Raw genomic sequence first — 19,253 nt, 5'->3', positions numbered from 1 at the left:
TATTGAATAGTTGGGATTACAGGTGAAAGCCACTGGTATCTAGATAAAATTCTGATCTTTGTTGCTCTCACTTTATAGACAAGAAACTGAGACTGATAGGATGTAAGCAACATACTCAGGCATATGGTAGTTTAGGAAGCAGCTGGGATTTAAGGATGGCCATCTGGCTTTAGAGTTCATATGTATAATCACTATTCTCTTCTGCCTCTTAGACACTATCAAGTAGATTGCTCTACCAAGTAGAAAAATTAGGGTTAATCTTTGCAACAACCCAAAAGACTTGGTATTTTACCAAATTTTATATAAGAAGTTGAGACACTAAAAATAAAATAATTTGACCAAGTTTAACTTTTTAAAAAAAAACTCAGAGCCTGGGTACTAACCTTGAGCCTCTAGGTATTCAAAAATAGCACTCTACCATCTGAGCCACACTCCACTTCCCATTTTTTGATTGGTTAATTGGATATATGGGTCTCCTCAGGACTTTTCTGCCTGGGCTGACTTTGGATTGCGATTCTCAGATCTCAACCTTTTGAATATCAAGGATTACAGGTGTGAACCACCAATGCCTGGCTTAACTTTCCTTTGACTGAGTCAAATCCAGAAAGAAAACATTATACTTGCCTTTCTGTACTAATATCTCCCTTTGCAAATCTTCACAGCAATTGAGTCCGTATGACCAGGTATGAATCCAAAACTCAGAAAGATGAAAGTAATGCATTTTTTATCAGATTTTTTAAGAGGAAAATTGTGAATTCTTGTCAGCACTGATATGAGTTGGGGTGAGAAAGATCAAAAAGCTGATTGAGCAATAGTATCCCCTTAGGTCCCCATTGCAAACCCAGATGGTGAGCTGGACTGTAAAGTCTGTCCACTCTGGGAAGACCATATTCATTTAGGAATAAATATATAGGTGCTCAATGTTATCTAACTCCTTGTGATTTAGACTAGCAACTTCAGAAAATACAAAAGTGAAGATGGCTCTCTGCTGGAGCCCATTTCTCGTTGAGAAATCCAATTTCTGCCTGGGCCTCTGTTGTATCGCTTAACCTAAGTAGAAAGCTCTGCTCACAGTCATGAAGCCACAGGTTTGCACTTTTGTTCATATTTCTAGATGAAAGATATTTTACAACAATTTAATAAATATTAACCACCACTTTAGTCTCAGTAAACCTATTGTACAAGACATTCAAACCCCTTCCCAGTCATCTGAGCCCACCCCATCTCCCCACCCCCCCCCCACCTTCCCACCCCACAAAGATAATAGAATTGCCTTGCGGAGCTGCTCCAACGCTTGCCGGTCTTTCAGGTCCCAGTGGAGCTAGGTCGTGGGTATGAAGTAACAGGAAGCATGTTGGGGAGACAGCAAGCCAGTGTTTAGGACCAGTGAGTAAGCAAGTAGCACTCAGGACCCTCTTTAAAAATTTAAATATATTACTCATGTTTTCAATTCTACTTCATTTTCCATCTGTGCCCTGCTGATTTTTGTAGTGCATTAGGAAAGATACCAGAAGCCAATGTATAACGAGTGCTCACTGTGTTCCAAACAACCAGCGGCAAACAATCAGTCCCCCATCCACACAGACAGCCATTTTCATTCCCGCTTTCCAGGCAGGAAAACTCAGGGGTTTCCTGTCCAACATCGCATAAGCAGGAAGGGACACAACTATATCCGAATACAAACTGAAGTCTGTTTTAATCTGTGACCTTGGACTGTCAAGGAGATAGCTTTCTCATTACCACCTCATTGTTAAAAGCAAAACAGTTTGGAAGAAAAATTGTATACTATGAAAAAGATTCCAAGAGTATGAAAAAGATTGAAATGGGAGAGAGAGAGAAAGGGGAGAAAGAGAGAGAAAATTACTTCAAAAAGTCTAGTGAACTAGGTGTATAAAGTGAATACTGGAATCCCTTCCCATCCATTCGATGAGGCTGGCTGAACTTGTCATTCACACACCATTAGACGTGGAAGCTTCTTTTACACATGAGAAAAATGAGGAATGGAGAAGGGGGAAAACTTGTGCATGATAATCATAATCATAAGCATTTGGATTATTACATTGGAGAGTTTTTACTTCAAACTCCTTCAAGATGTGTTTTGTGAGATACACACATACATACACACATACCCTAAATTCTAATACAAACTAAAGTGTTTTGCAGTTTTATGTTGACATCACCATTCCCTGGTGTTCCCTGAACCTCCTGTCTTAGCAGATGGAAATTCTAGAACACTAACATCTTATTAGAACATCAACATCTTAGCACAAAATGATGTCAGGATGATTATGCTCAAAAATCATTAAAACCTTCCGGATTCAAAATCCAAAATGCTAATGTGCCATTCTCAGGAGGGACAACTGTTCCCTCCAACCTAACACCAATGTCCTAACACGGATCGTTCCTCTGTTTCCAAAGGAACTATCTTATGGGAAATGGGGTAGTTGTTTATATATTTGCACCTTTGCTGGATGATAAGTTACACAATATTTTACTGATGGAGACTGCATGTTCTCATTATAATCTTAAGTGCTTTAGTACAAGCTCTGACAGAGTTGATATTTAGTAAATGTTGATTGAGCAATAGAAATGGAGGCCCAGTAATCTTTGTTATCAAAATAATAAGAGGTTCCTCATTATTATAATACATAACAAATATGATATATTATTCCACACTACTACTACTACTATAGATGCAAGATCCAAACTCTTGGACAAACTCAAGATCAATGGTATTAAAAATGTTCCAATACCTTTCCTGGATTAGATTGCTCTGCCCCAATTTATCAATCAGAAAACAGTCAATGATTGTGACAACATTCTACATTACTTTTTATTGTTTCTCTTTAAAGAAGGAAGAGTGAGCAATCAAGAGGCACTGCTAAAATTCCCTTTAATAGTATTAGAAATGTGATTTCATATATAGTCTTAAGTTAAATCTGTGTTCTCATGACATAAAAAAACTCAATAAAGATATTGACCTCCAAGCAAAGGAAACAAGAGATTCTTTTTTTAGTTGCTGTTGTTGCGATTTTTTTCCTTTTATCTTGTTTACTTGTTTTGGGAGGCAAAGGAGGGCAGAGAAAAAGTGGAAACAAGGGTGAACACATATAGCAGTGGTACTCACTGGACAATATGTGGAAAATGAACTGTCTATCCTGTGAGTGTGCACAGGAGGAAAAAACTGGGAGAGACTGAGGGAACGGGAGATATGATTCAAAAAGAATTGTACTAATTATCTGACTCATATAACTGTAACCTCTCTGTATATCACCTCTACTATATCTACCTCTGAAATCTGAGGAATATGGTTCGAAACCAGCCTGAGAAGAAAAGTCTGTGAGACTCTTATCACCAATAAACTAATCTGGAAAAGCTCGGAATGGCACTGTGGCTCAAGTGATAGAGTGCTAGTCTTAAGTGCAAAGAGACTCTAGGACAGTAACCAGGCCCAGAGTTCAAGCCCCAGGACTGACCAAAGAGGAGGAGGAGGAGGAGGGGGAGGAGGAGGAGGAGGAGGAGGAGGAGGAGCAGGAGCAGGAGGAGGAGGAGGTGGTATAGCGGTGAAAGCTCAAGCTACAGATCATTCTTCAAATGTGGATTCATTCATTTTTCCCATTCCATTCAATATTTACTGGGTATCATGCCATATTCCATAGAGATAAGATGCAAAAGGTTCTCCTCTGTCTTTAGACACATTACACAGTGAATCTACGTTACAGCATCTGGCTCTCAAGACTCTCAAGTCCTCTCAGCAGACTCCATTTCCCATCCATATTTCACTACCTAGGTCACACTAAATGAGTTCCTTAGCTTCCCAAAGCCTTGCGTCATCAGACAAAGATAGGGGGAATTGTAAGCAGTCCTATCATTCCAAGTTTGAGGGTAGATTAAATGAGAAAATATATAAATGCTTAGCAGAATAAGTATTCAAAAAGTGTTATCTACAATAACAATGTTCTTACACTTCTATTGTAAATGTTTTAATAGATATATGAACCCAAGCATCTGACTAAAACAAGTTAAGGGGGCTGGCACTATGGCTTAGAGTGGTACAGTGCTCACCTTACATGCATGAAGCCCTGGGTTTGATTCCTCAGCACCACATAAACGGAAAAGGCTGGAGCTGTGGCTCAAGTGGTAGAGTGCTAGCCTTGAGCAAAAAGAAGCCAGGGACAGTGCTCAGGCCCTAAGTCCAAACCCCAGAACTGGCAAGATAAATAAATAAATAAATAAAACAAGTTAAGTGGAGTAAAGACTATTTGCCTGAAGAATTGCAAAGATGCATAGAAATCAGATGGCATGGTGGGTCTAGAATGGTTGCAGTTGGGATAAGGGATGGTTCAAGAGCCTGTTAGAGCCTATTAGATTCAGACATTGTGATAGGAGAGCCTTTAGGTAGCTGGTGGAATGAGTTCAAGTGGTTGGAGACATTAAAATGTCACAATCGTCAAAACAAGGCTTGCAACCACGTGAGCCAGAGACCAGGGCAAGAGGATGATCAGGGCAAGTCAGGAAGTGGGTGATGAAGGAAAGACCTTACTTACTTTGTAGGCCTTATAGGCCATCCAAGGACTTCAGTCAGGTAAATGACATAACAAAATTTTGCAAGGGTCGCTCTAGCCACAATAAAGTGCTAGGCTCAGACTACTGAGGTGATGTAAGTGACAAGTAACAAGATCCTAAGCCGAAGAAATAGCAGCAGGGAAAAATAGAGGATGAGGGAGAAATTGGAGATGCTTTGAAAAGACAGAGGTGGTCTTGGAAATGAATTGGATGTGAAAACCAAACCAAAGAGCACCCAAGAAAGATTTCAGGATCTACCTTGAGGGACCGAATAGATAGAAATCTAAGAGGAGAAAGGACAATGATATTTATATTCTTAATGATTTGAACACTAAAGACAGACTATATGGCTGTTCCAGAAGACCAGCTTTCGATTTCATTAAAATAAATGACCCACTTAGCTAAACAGAACACAAACTTTGCAACTCTAATGCTACCATTCTATTGTTCTAAACACTCTGGGACCTCTGGGCTTGCCTTTTGATGTCAATACAGCAGTAGCCTTCAAAACCTCCATTGTGGGCATGTGTCCTACAGTGTTAACAACGAAAGCTCATTACCTCGAAAACCATACAACCCCAAACATGCAGTGACTATACCATCAGAAAGGAAAACAAGTAGTAAAGACACTATCTACATTTACCTACTCTGATCCCAATTGGCAGCAAAGAGCAGAAGAATCTTCCTGCCATAGTGATCACGGTTTTCCAGCACTCCAGGGAAGCCGTCAATGAGAGCTCTCTTAATGCCCGGATCATCTGCCTTGAAGTTTTTGAACATGTCCAGGTTTAGCTGGCGGTACTGGAAGTACTGAGCCAGGAGTCTAAAGGCATCCGCTTGGTGAAACTTCCTAGCTCGGAGAAATCTTAGGATGAAGGCATCATCTGTACGTAAAAATCCAATGTCAGGCCTGGTGATGATCATGTCCCTGACTTGCTGAATGTCTTGATGTAAAATATCTGGGTTTTCATTCAGTTCCAGGCGTGCTTTCTCTATAGTCTCTGGACTTAGTCCTGCCTGCAAATGGGTCATCTTGGCCGAATCTCCTTTCTGAGTGGTTAATTTCTGATGTGTTGGAGAAAGAGAGACTGGTCCCATTCACGTGATGGAGTACTGAAATCGTGGCCCATTCAACAGCTTTCCTGCTAGCAGACCGCCATCAAAACAGCCAAATAGAGGGTCTTCTTTCTGTTCCTGGAAAGCCTCAGGAAATTCAGGCCCTAGGTGGTGATGGTATCCAAATCAGAAACACAATGGGGGCCATGGCTTACTGTAAAACAAATACACACAAGAGAAACAAAACAGAGACGATAAAGAGGAAGCACAGATAGCAAAGCAGTACTGTAGACTGTGACTCTGCTTAGTAGATATCTAAGGAACAAATTGTGAATGATCCTTTAAACGAGGTATTTGGCCTTATTACTGATGACTTGAATGTTTCATATGTAAATATCTGGACTATGGTACCTATTCTAGTTACACTGACTAGTTAACAGAATGGGTGTGTGGCAAGATTAACAATCAAGTACTCCTTCATTAACTACCTAGGAAACAGTAAAAGGAGAAAAAATCCTCTGTTACAACTTGCTTTATGAGGCTATTCCCAGGCCTAGGTATAGCAAGAAATTATGGTTAGTGTATAATTTATTGATTCCCATTAGCCTTGTTTCTCAAGCAGAAATGCCTTTCACAGAAATATCTCCTCCCCGCCTTTTTAAAGCAGCTATATACATCTTAACAATAAAAAGGGACTGTAAAAGTTCACCCTAGCCTGACCCCACAGGTGCCAAACGACTCAGAGGATCCTTCCAACAGTGCGGTGAGAGCATGGACAGGCCTCAGGCTGCAAAGTTTGACCTGTAGTAATAATATTCAATAAATAATGAGAAAGAGGGCTCACATGTAGATGTTTACCAAAGGCCTTGTTATATGAATTGGCCATCTGTCTGCAAAGAGAGAAGAAGAACTGGATACTGTTGATTGACTAATCCAAGATCTGTATGGAATCAAAGCCATTCCACTTCATATAATTTTTCTAGTGTCCTGGGGTAGTGCTTTATGTATGATAATAGAAAAGTACTTTAATCTTCTCAGATCAATCCCTTATGATTTTTGCACCTAAATAGTATACAAAAAAAAACCCAAATTATCTGCATCTTTCTCATTTTAAATGTAAATACTTAAAGGCTCACGGACATCTGTTTTTGTCTATTTCACAAGTTCTAAAAATCAAGACTTACTATGTATAAATGAACTTGAAAGCATATATTTTCCCCTTGCTTTTCTAGTTCAAATATCTGCAGTAAGAAGTGGAAGATTTCTCTGCATTTAATCATTGTTGGTAATGCTTCATCATACACAATAATTTAAAATACAAAATGACTCCACTGATTAGTTTAGACCTATATGTTTCTGCTTTATGATATGAAGGACACTACAAGGAACTGATGTTGGTTTCCAGTGAAATAGGAAAAGAAACTTGTTTATAAAATATTTGATTTTTGCCAGTCACCAGTGTCTCACACCTATAATCCTAGCTAATCAAGAGGCTGATAACTAAGGACTGTGGTTCAAAGCCAGCCTGTGCATAAAAGTCTGTTAGACTCTTATTCCAATTAGCAACAAGCTGGAAGAAAAGCTGTGGCTCAAGTAGTAGGTGCTAGCCTTGAGCACAAAAATTCAGGAACAATGCCCAGGTTCTAACTTCAAACCCCTGAACCAAAATGAAAAAGAAAATGCTTTGTAAAATAACAGCATCTTGTGTGAAACAAGAAACAGAACAATCTTACTTCTCCTTGCTTTTCAGGACTCACAATAATAAAGGAAAATAGTCCCATGAACAATTCCCAAGATTGAAGGAAACATCATCATCTGTCTAATTTGATGCCCGTTTGGAGTATAAAAATTCTTTTCCAATTGCCTTACCACACTCTTTCAAAATAATGTCTTCATCTGATGTCTCCCTCCTTTGATTCATCTCAGACCCCTTGTACTCTGTCATTATAAGCAGATAAAATTTCTGTGACTAAGCAATGGCAATGCCATAATTTATTATCAAAATGTATGCACTGAGGGGGTGCTAGCAATAATAATGCTGAAACAGCAAGCATTCACTGGGGCCTTTTCAAGCAGATCCAGAGAGATGTTCATCCTACTAGGGAATGATAGACAATTCTGTTGTGGCATCCAGTAAGAGATAAATTTCATTACCCAATTGGGGTAATCTGTCAGTATTTGACACTGACCACTCCATCCTTCTTACCCTGCTCTCTCCCCTTCTTGCTTTCTTTTCGCTGACTCCATACATCCTGATTTTCCCCTGACATTTTGCCCCTTCCTGTTTTGCCCCCTTCTCATTCTGCACTGACCACTCCGAGGACAAGCTGCTTCCCCATGAATTGGCCATCTACGTTCAAATCACTTCCGTCCACAGCTCCCTCCTGATTTCCAGCCTCCACATTCGCTCGCCTGCTGTTCATCTCCACCGAGATGTTCCACAGACACTACAAATCAATATGTTCAAAGTGAGCTAATTGTAGTTCCTCATCCAGAATTCACTCCTCCACTTCTCTTACGGAATGACATCATTTTCCATCCAGTTCCCACGCTAGAAACCCAAGAGCTGACTATTATTCCACCCTCTCCTTCACCACCCACTCAGGCAATCACTTCCTTAACAGTTCTCAAATCTGCCTTATTCTTTCCAGTTCCACAATATATGTGTTTGTTGAAACCACATCACTACTCAGCTGATTAATCCTATGATAGGATTGCTACCAGGGACTCTGCTGCCAATTCATTTTTTGAATTCCGATTTACTCTCTGTATTACATTTCAGATAGGCATCTCTGTCTGTCTGTCTGTCTCTCCCTCCCTCATCTCACACTTTACTTCTTTTCCTTCCTCTCTTTTGGTCTTTTGGTTTGGTGCTATTGGGATTTGGACTCAAAGATTTGTACTTGCCAACGTACAAGCTACTACTTAAGAAACACCTTCAATCCCTTTTGCTTTCATTGTTTTTGGGATAGGGTATTGTGTTTGTGCCCAGACTGACCTGGACTATAGCCTTCCTACTTATTCTCCCTACTTAGATATAATGATAGATGCATACCCGTACATTCTGCTTTCATTAGTTGAGACAAGGTATCACAAACTTTTTGCCCAGACCAGTTTCAAACCATGTCCCTCCCTATTACAGACTCCTGAGTGAACAGGATTTACAGATATGAGCCACTGCTCCAGTAAATGTTTCTCTTCATTTGGACATCCATCATTAGCTTCCAGTATAACACATAAAACTCTGAAAAGTGGCTTCCAAGACCCTTCATTTGGTCATGAAATCCCACTGAGCCACTACTTGCCTCTTCTGTTCTCTCTGTCCCTTGGTGAAATCTGCCTTATCTACCTAAATGACCCCTGATTAACTCTTTTGCCCTGCAGGATTCAACTCAAAAGTCTCTTTCATCAGGAAACACTCAGCAGCTGGCCTTCAGAGATCACTATATCACCACATCCTCAATCTCATCAAGTTTCATTGTCATTTTTCCTTCTTTCTTTTTTTTTTTTTTGCAGTCTCTATAGAGAAGAACTAGCTGTCATTTATTTGTGTCTCCCTATACATGTGGCATAAAGAAGGTCAGTTCCACAGACAGTGCAAGTTCATTGCATTCGCTGCTGTTCCTGCAGTGTGAGAGCAAAGCATACCATGAAGCAAGTGCTCCATCATAATACATCGCAGGAGTGAGGAAAATAAGTAGTCAAATACTGTTTGTATGAGTAAGTAATTATCACTCTGTTTGGGAACCTCTAGGACTGCTTTTCCTTAAATAACATTACAGCTCACTTTTAATTCCCTTCCCCTACTTTCCCCTGCTGGAGAATTGTATCTATTGCACATTGTATTTCAGATTTTTGTCTCCTTGAAGCCTGCTGGGTAATGCTCACAGTTCCAAGCCATGGAGCACAATGCTAAGAGCACAAGGCATAGCAGCAGCTCCTTCCTTACAGAAGATTTAAAGCTGCTTGGAGCAAGTTACTTACCATACAGTTCAGGGAACTCAACAATGTTTCCAAGATAAATTACTATGGGTCCAAGGGGAGAGTTGAGGTTGCATTTTTCATGGCCTGCTTTCACACATAGCTATGCATCCAATCTATAATGTCTGAAATAAATTTGCTCCAATCTACATCTTTATTCTGTGCTCAGCATACAGTAGAAGCTTCTTTGGAAAAATACCCAAGTCACGGTCCCTGAATTTCATGCTTAAGATGAGATAGGTATTTTTCCATTAAAGGCAAATCTTTCATACCAGAAGTCTGAGTATACCTCTATTTAAATAACAACTTCAATTGATTATAGGACGGCACCAGAAAAGCTATATAAAGAATGCTAATCAGAATGTGGTATTTTTCAATTACCTGTTCTCTTTTATTCCTACCCAACTTTTCTGGACTCTAAACGGATCATTGGAGTAGAGATCCTATGAAGAAGTGAGAGTGGCTTTCTGTCCTGATAGAAACACCATCAAGTATTATTGATTATAGCACTCGCATACTCTGTTATGTCATACCACGATGCTTAATTCTGAGAAGAACTATATGGAACAAATTTCACAGAGGCACAAAGAGACTAAAGGATTTTCCTAACAACAAAGCTACTAATGGGCAAAAACTGGATCATGACAAATCTTTCCTTGAGCTATGGTCTTAACTCACCTGCTGTCTTGCCTGTCCTATATACAGAGGCCTTACCATGTGCTACTTAAGATCTGTGTGACTTCGGCAAGTCATTTTCCTCTTAGCACCTCTGTATAATTTCTGTAAGCCTCTTCCAGATTTACACTTCTGTTATCCTAACTATTCCACTAGCTGAGCAGATTTTCTAGGTAGCCCAATGCCATTACCATCTCATTCTACTTTTTTTTTTCTTTTTCTTTTTGTTCTGTTCCTGAACTCAGGTCCTGGGCATTGTCCTTCAGCTCTTGTGCTCAAGACTACAACTCTACCACTTGAGCCAAAGCTCTACATCCAGCTTTTTGTGGTTAATTGGAGGTAAGAGTCTCTGGATATTCCTTCTTGGGCTGGTTTTGAAACAATCCTCAGATCATAGAACCCTCAGTAGCTAGGATTACAGGTGTGAGCCACCCATGCCCAGATCATTCTACTTTTCACTGGAAGATAATTGGAGTTGTATAAGATTTGCCTTTCCCAGCCATCACTATTTTTTTGGTTTTCCTTTATATATTTTCCTTTGACACAATAGGAGAGATCAAAGATCTTGTCATTCTGTCCAAAGGACTGATTCTTCTATGCCCTACAAACTGCTGTGTATAGCACCAGTAGTGAAATGGCACAAGTAGTGAAAAGTACTGATAACCAGAAAGGCCACATTAGAAACCATCTCTCCCCAGTGAAGTCCCAAATGGTTAAGGGCTTAGAAACATTCAATTAAAGAAACTCAAGAACATTCTCTGTGGAGGCAAAAATAGTGTATGTATACGTACACGTCTATGCAATTGCTAGTAAAGTAGAATGTTAGGTTGTGGCATTTTATTGAATGCAGGGGAAGAAAAAAATGAGTATCCATTTCATAATATTAAAATTATGACAGCCATACATTCTAGATTCTTACTTTATCTTAGTATCCATGAGGGGAAAAAAGTGTATATTCTTTCTCATACAGAATTCACTTTTAAGGAAGTGTCCATACAAATAATAGTTCTTTGATTCAAGAAGTCTTAGTTTAAAAATCCTTTCAGAAAATATAGTAATTCAAAAGAAATATATTTAACTTATTTTTTTCTTTGTTAGTCTCATTTATTTTGTTGTCATCTTCAGAAACACATGATTAATATCAGGGAAAAAATCAGAAAAGTACTAGGAATGCCTTTTGGTGTGTGCTGTACTGGGAATTGAGCTCATATTCTTATTGGGCTTTTGCATTCAAGGCTGGCATTCTACCACTTGACTTAACACATTCCTGGATTTTTGATGGTTAATTGGGGGTAAGAATCTTACAGACTTTTCTGCTCTGGCTGGTTTTGAAACGATTCTCAGATCTCAGCCTTCTGAGTAGCTAGGATTACAGATATGAAACACTAGCTCCTCGCAGGAATATCTTATCTAAAAACACACACACATATATATACCTGTCATTTCAAGGGATTTGACATCAGTTATCTTTTTTCTTTATTCCAATTATTCTTCAAGAGGAATAGGAGTAATAATTTCCTTAAGAAATGCTAAGGTAAAATCATGTGAAATAAAATAGATAACAGTACTGTGAAATGAAAATATCCATTTAACCTTAACCAGGATGTTCTTTGTTAGTGTTATAATTGTGTTGTCTCTGGATAAATAAAAATATACTGAGGCATGTTACAGCTAAGCAACTGGCTTAAAGCCGGATAGTGAGCTAAATTAGAATTAGAAAACAAATATTTGTTGAGTATATGTTACAGTATATCACCTAATTTCCATACAAGTCCTTAAAGGCATGTTATTACTTATTAGATGAGATCCATCATGAGAATCATATAAAACCTAAGTGGAAGGACAAAGTTTGTCTTCTTATGCATAGGCACTCTGCCTTCTCTAACAGTACTCAGAGACCCAGCAGGCAAGCATCTAGACTTGGAGAAAAAAGGGAATATTGTTGTCATGAGAAACAGAATCCATAATGCCTAAATATTATTTGAAACACAGGGACATCAATAACTTATAACCAATATATCAAATTCATGTGGATTCTCACTATTCTGGATAATATAAAGAATAATTTTAAGAACCTAGAAATCTAAATTAATACTATTATAAAATGAGAAATCATACAAACAAATCTCAGTAACAAAATTGCACGTGAAAGTCAACTTAACTACTCCTTCCATCAGCAAGTGTGACATTTATGTTTTCAATTTTTAAGTGTATTTTGAACTAAGCTAGCCCTTCTACTTCTAGCTCTTCACCTATCTAAAACAGGACTTCAAAAATTTTAATGAATGCAGTTTGCATCAGGAATGCCAAAAGGAATTTTATACAAAATGAAATAAAAATAGATGATACTACTATCTGTAGATCAAAGTTGAAAATCACATGAACAAAACTCTGTTTTCAAACAAGAGAGATAGATTCCTTCACAGCCAGCGGTGCCTATACTCAAAGGTTGTTAATTACACATTCTTTAGTGCTGACCAGAAAGGAGTGTTTCCAATTGATGAGTTTTCACATCGACCCTTATGGCTAGTAGGACTTCTCATGAGTAGTGGCAAAGGATTTATTTAAGCCAGGTGAGTAACAAAATGGCCCTCTATAATATTGACTTCCTATCTTTCAATCAAATGTTAGCCAACTTGTAGATAAGAACTATCTGGACCAGGAGCACAGAGGTATTCCTGAAGGATAAAGGGACCATTAATCATCGAAAAGTGAAATGTGATCAGAATTTAGCCCCTGGCTCACAGTCAACATTCCTTCACCTTTAGCTCAGTCTTAGCCCAGGGCTTACTCTTACCCCATAAATATTCATTGTGTAGACTCCCTTGGCTCCCTTTAAAATAGCAACAAAGCTCACAGGTCATCTGCTTCCATTTGCTTCTGCTCTTAAGAAAGGTTAAAAGTAAATTGGAATGAGTTCCATCAGAGTAGAGACAGAGAACATCTTACCCAAAATAGATTCTAGATCAGAATTAAAATAGATTTGTTCTCAGATACAATAGACTTGTTTGGCAAGAGATTGTGTCCTGGGTTCTAGAATCATCTATACATTTTTTATTCTTTTCATTTGCTTTAGGAAAAAACAATGTAAAGAGTTGAGGGGAAAGTTAACTTGTAGAGAAAGCATGAATTTTTTTAGGCAAGGGATTGTTCTGCTTCCTTACTGTTTTAGGTAGAAAAATTTTAGCTTAAAGTAGCATTTACCTCTTACATGAACGTATTTTAAAGAAAGACAATTTATAGGGAAAATACAGAGACATGGAGAATTATACTAGAATTTTTTTCTACGCTATTAAATTCTCCCCATAAAAAGCTATTGGCAGTTGACACTCCAGTTTTTAAAGTAGATTATTTGTGCTTTTTAAAGGAATATCAATAGAAGAGGATCAGAAAAAAAATACTTTCAAAAGAAAGAGTTATTTCTGTAGGCCTAGACTATATAACTTAGGACTTCTTTTTAGGATGAGGATGGGAGACAACAGCTTCTACCTGGTTACAGTGACAAGAAGGAAGGTACTTGAGGGTAAAGTAGGAAAAAAGAAGCAATTTGTCTAACTTTCTCCCCATATAGACGTAAGATTGTGGGGCTGGATGTTTTCTGCTTTTAGAGTGGATGTGATTATTTTCTACTCACATCTAAAGGTGAAAGATTAAACAAGAAAGAAACTTTTTTTGAAGCACAGTCTATGAATAATATTAACAAGCAAGGCACAAGAAGAAAAAGACCATTCTTTCTCTCCTGGGGGAGCTAAAAATGTTGACATCCTAGAAGACAAAAGTAGAAAAATGTTCAGTAGAGAATAGGTATAGAAGGGGGAAGGGGAACAGAACTCCAACTATTGTTAGACAGAAAGAGTATGTTCCAGTCTTCTCAAGGGGGCTGTACTGTATAACAACTTATTATGTATCTTAAAATAACTAAAAAAAAAAGAGTTCACAAGATCTCAACACAAGGAAATGCTAATTAGCCTAATTTGATCATTACATAATTTATACTTGTATCAAATTATCACACTATTTTCCATAAATATACAGAATCGTGTGTGTTATTTAAGAGCTATTGTTGCACTGTGGTCCATGCATCAGCAGCACTAACAGCACCTAGGAGCTCAGAGTACAAAATATCAAGACCAAACCAGAACCATTGAATATGCGACAGACTCTGGAAGGCAAGTGTGTGCACACTGACGCTTGAGAAGCACTGGTCTGGAGGCTGAGTAGTGACCCAGAAGGTGTGAGAAGGTAGATTAGTTGCCCTGAAGCTGAGCTCACACTGTCTGTGGACAGCCACTAGAGCAGTGAAAGCACCTCCAGTTTGTACATTCCCTGTGGCAGTGGCACCTAGCCTATCACACCACTGAAGTCATTACTCTCATACATGCTGTGTGCTCTATATAGCAGCCAGGAAGGAAGGAAGGAAGGAAGGAAGGAAGGAAGGAAGGAAGGAAGGAAGGAAGGAAGGAAGGAAGGAAGGAAGGAAGGAAGGAAGGAAGGGAGAGAGGGAGGGAAGAGACAGAATGGAGGGAAGAGACAGAAGGGAGGGAAGAGACAGAAGGGAGGGAGGATGAAAGAGGAAATAGAAAAAAGAAAAGTGAGAAAAATATGTTTTGTTTATTTTCTTTCATTTGACCATACCTCAAAAAGGCTTTTATTTACATAGCCTGTAATTTGAGTCATCCAACTGCTATTCCCAGACCCACAACTTCCCTCCTACTGCCTCCAAAACTAAAAATATATATATATAGAACATTGAACAAGCTGTGTATGTGGCACACATAAAGGTATGGAATTTTACAAAGACATCTGAGCAATAATAGAACTTGAATTGAGGTGATTCTATTTTAGGGAGCAGAGGTAGAAACGATGTAGCAAGTACATTAGCCAAGAATTGAATATTTGACTAAACAGCCCCAAAAACATAAGAGCAGATCATCTCAAGCACACAGGAGAACATTCTTTCTGGTAAAAAAAAAAAAAAAGGAAAAAGGCAATCTCACAGGATATTAGCCTATCATGCAGGGGTGCTTTCTCTGATACCCACTGTCACAGAACAGGTCCATAAAAGCACACAGGGCAGCCTGACCAGAGACGGTATGGGAAAGGATTGTGGGAGACAGCAGAGGGAGAAAAATAATCATAAACTTATGATCTGAATAAATGAAGTCCTTATATGGGGCAGAGTATTTGGTCAGTTGATTGCTACATCCATAATGAAGCAAAAGAATACACACTTCCTCTAAGCTGAGGAAAGCATCGGTTGAAAATTAAGCACTATTTTCTCTAGAGAGTATAACACTTGGGGCCAACATTAAGGATTGCACACTTGTGGTAATTAATACTGTGGACCTTCTTCTCAAACAACTGTACCCCGGGGAATCCTGGATGCATAATGACCAAAACAATAGCTACTTCGTAGTAGCACGTAAAAGCAGATGAACTTCTCTGGTATGTTTATGGTGTGTAGTTAAGCTCCATATGTTGTATTCTCTGTCTACTGTGTCAAAGTCACTCAGAAACAAGAGCAGCAGAGAAAATCGAAGTCAGTCTGAATTTTTTTTATCGAGGATTTTTTTTTTTTTTATCACAAGAGACTCTGTAAGGTAAGGAACAGATTTCTCAGAGAAAACAGAGTGTCTCTCCTGGGAAAGCCTGCACAAGTAATCAGACATTCTGGCTATAAGAGGTTGAGATGTCACGTTTTAGAAAAGGGCCTTCCATCTTTGTACTGTGGTTCTAAAACTGTGGTTCGACACCTTCTACAAGCATGTCTTCAAAAGTGTATGGTGGCATTGCAGAAACACGCTTCCGTTCACCTTGAAATCGCTTTTCAAATGAAAATGCTCTATTGTTGGATATATGAAAATATAGCCCTTGGTGGAAAAAGGAATGAGTGGAGAAACCAAGATAGTGGAACTCTATAAAAATTAATAAGCTCAGCATAACGTTTCTGCATGGCTTCTGAGACATGTCTGTAAATCTCCCTGAAGCAGCTTTGTTCTGAAATTTCCCAGCTTCAGAAGATTGTATTGTGCACAGGAAAACAACAGCAGTGGAGGCACTGAATTCCTGGTCTGAGTATCTAGTGAGAAGCTAGAATTAGCAATATGTACACTTTTTTAAATGGCTGGGCTGAATCATTCTTTATAGCTAGATAAGAAGCTCCTGGCTCAGAGACCTAAGTGGTCTTTTTTGTTATGCATATATTGTTAGTCTAAGAACAGATAATGAATAACCAAACTTTTTCTTCTCTAAAATATTTCACCAAATATATCCACCAATTTTCTTGATGTGTGCAGAAAAGGGATGGATTTTAGAGGCAAATGGAGTTATGCTTAAGTTTATATAATTAGTAGCAGTAAGTAAACTTTTAACACAATGCTATGAATCCCTATTCATAAGGAACAGTAGATGTGGATTCTTCCACAAAAGTTCTTCCAGAAAATACCTGTTTGTGAGTCTCTTTATTTTGAGCAATCCATCTAAAGATGAGTAATGAGGAAACTCGGCTCTCTCTTTTTACAAGAGGCAAAATAAATGGACAAAAGGAAATTCTTCCGTGAATCTTTTCTGTGCTCTGGCTTAAACTTTCTTGTCACATGCATGTGAGCTGACTTATTTCCATCAAAATTAAGTTGACTTTAATGAAGATGCTGATATTTTTCATTAAAAAAACCTTACTAAACAAAAACAATATTTACTTGGTGAAAATCAATTAAGCAAGCATACAGCAACGTATTGTGCTTATTTTCTTATTTGTGTTAGCTCTTATAAAACAAATGATCCCGGCTAAATCAAATAGGTGCTCTGACTTATCTTTGGACCATAAGGTTTAAATAAATTAGATATTTGAAAGGTGTTCCAACTTCCCTTCAGTTATGATAGAAAATGTAACACTGTGAAAGTAGAGCCTGGCAAACCAGTTACATAAAATGCCTTCTCAATTTTTTGCACTCTATTACCCTTTACTATTATAGGAAAATGGTGTTCTCGCCTGATTACAGAGAAAGCATACCAAAATCTCGCTTTCCAAATCCAAGCCAATCCTTGACTGGTGATAAACAAAGCCAGGCCATCTGCTCCGAATATCATGACTACTTTGGCCATTGGAGCAAGGGATCTATCTGTTCTGCTTCCAAGAGAGGCTTAAGATGGGAAAATTAAAATTAAGTAGACAGGAAGAGCTATTTGAACAAATGAAATCTCCCAGTGACAGCTTCATTTGTTAGGTCTTCATTACCATAATTTCAATTTTTTATTCTGGCCTCATAGCGTTCACCGTTAGGGTCTCTGTTTTACAAACCCTTTCAAGGAAAAAAAAAAAAAACCCAACTTAATTCCAGAGTTTCAGCGTAAAAGCTTAGGAAAGAAAACAGACCTGTGGGAGAATATGAGTCATCAGTCACCCCCACCCTGCTTCCCTGCGAGTCTCCATTGGAAAACCAGAGACAGAGGTTGCACTCCCATTTCTGTCTTTTTGGGGGGATCCTGCTACACCTCAGGCCATGTTAATTTCCCGAACTAAAGAGTCTCTGATCTGCTGCGAGACAGCTGGCTAACTGCCGGTGTCTGGCGGGTCTCCATCTGTCCCCGTGGCTGGCGTCTACTCCCTCCTGCCTTGACTTTCCCTTTCTTTCAAGCAGGCTTCTCTTTGTGTTCAGGGCTGTCCGTTCACCCAACTTTCCTGACCTATGCCCATAAACTTGAGCTCCCTCCTCCTAGCCCGCAGCCCTCTGGCTTTGTCTGAGTGACAAGCCCCGGTTGTGTTGACTGTGTAGTTAGGGCGCTGATGATGGTGGAGATGATGACGGCGATGGTGGAGATGGGGGTGTCGAGGTGAGGAGAAGGGAACGCACGCAGACTGAGGGCCCCCCCCCCCGGGAGGAACATGCACCGCGGAGGCGGTGGAAAGTGGGGTGCGGGAAGGGAAGGGGCGCGTGCGGAGGGATTGCAGATGGGAGCTGTCCACGCGCCCGGTGCTGAAACGCCGCAGCCATGGATGGCATCGCAAGAACTCGAGGGGGGAGCGGTGGGGAGGCGCTGCGAATACAGAAGGGAGAAAAAAGGCAACAAATACCTTCACACAGCCGCCCGGGCTCGCTTGGGGATTGGGTTTCTGCAGGTGTCCTCGTGGCTGAACTGGGTGGGTGAGATCCCCCCTATGCTGGCAGGTTGGAGCTCAGATTTCTCTAGAAAGCTGTGAATGAGAGCTCGGGCTGCACGGGGCTGTGATTTGGGTAGGAGGCGTGTGCCTGAGACTCTGTCCTTCCACTCCCGGCCTGGCTTTCCCCTGGGTCCTAAGTTCCTCCTCACAGTTCCTCTCTCAATCATACCAGGAATATCTGGACCAAGGGTACTATCTGGGACAAAAAGTACTGAACGTTCACTCCCCGCAGAATGCCAAAAAGCGAATCTTTTAAACAGATAAACACACGTTTGGTGTGTCTGTGCATTTGTGTGCAAATCCCACAGATGGCAACGTATAACAGACCTATGGAAAGAGTATACATTCTTTCACTAACAATATGATATTGAGAAAACGAACTACTTGAAAAGGCACGGGTTAAGGCACCATCTTACCAAAATAAACTAAACATAGATAAACTAGCGCAATAAAAAGTTACAAATTTATTTAATAACGAAAAGAATATATAGTGAGCATTGTATTAACCTCTGGCTATAAAAAGTTAAAGACAAGAAGAATAGAAAAAAATCCCCAAGGTCAATAGGTTTTAGTGCATAAAAGTTCTGAATATCAATGAGACAAAGCATAAGTATAAATTGTAACTTAGAAAATGTTTGTTTTTTTTTTAACTTTTTTTGTCTTTTCTCTTTTGGTACTGGGGATCGAACCCAGGATGTTGCACTTGCTAGGCAAGCACTTTGCCACTGAGCTACATCCCAAACCTATAACTTAGAAAAATTTCCAACAAATGGATTTCATACAAAAGTATCTTATGAATCTAAAGAAAAACTCT

General features: G+C 39.3%; 1 protein-coding gene across 1 annotated transcript in view; it reads right to left on the bottom strand.

The window, feature by feature from the left end:
• Clvs1 (clavesin 1) overlaps positions 1 to 18,510 on the bottom strand; it is a 156,808-nt gene extending 138,298 nt beyond the window's left edge. Inside the window, exons 1-2 of the mRNA XM_048358870.1 lie at positions 18,353 to 18,510; positions 5,210 to 5,836 (exon numbers count right to left, since the gene is read on the bottom strand). Coding sequence (XP_048214827.1) covers positions 5,210 to 5,664 — 455 coding nt within the window. The 5' untranslated portion in view covers positions 5,665 to 5,836; positions 18,353 to 18,510. The remainder of the gene's footprint in view (positions 1 to 5,209; positions 5,837 to 18,352) is intronic.
• Positions 18,511 to 19,253: the final 743 nt, after the last annotated feature.

The sequence above is a fragment of the Perognathus longimembris genome, chromosome 12, assembly GCF_023159225.1.
Source record: "Perognathus longimembris pacificus isolate PPM17 chromosome 12, ASM2315922v1, whole genome shotgun sequence".
Taxonomy (NCBI): domain Eukaryota; kingdom Metazoa; phylum Chordata; class Mammalia; order Rodentia; family Heteromyidae; genus Perognathus; species Perognathus longimembris.
The sequence above is the reverse complement of the archived record's forward strand: the minus strand, read 5'-3'. Positions and strand labels throughout refer to the sequence as shown.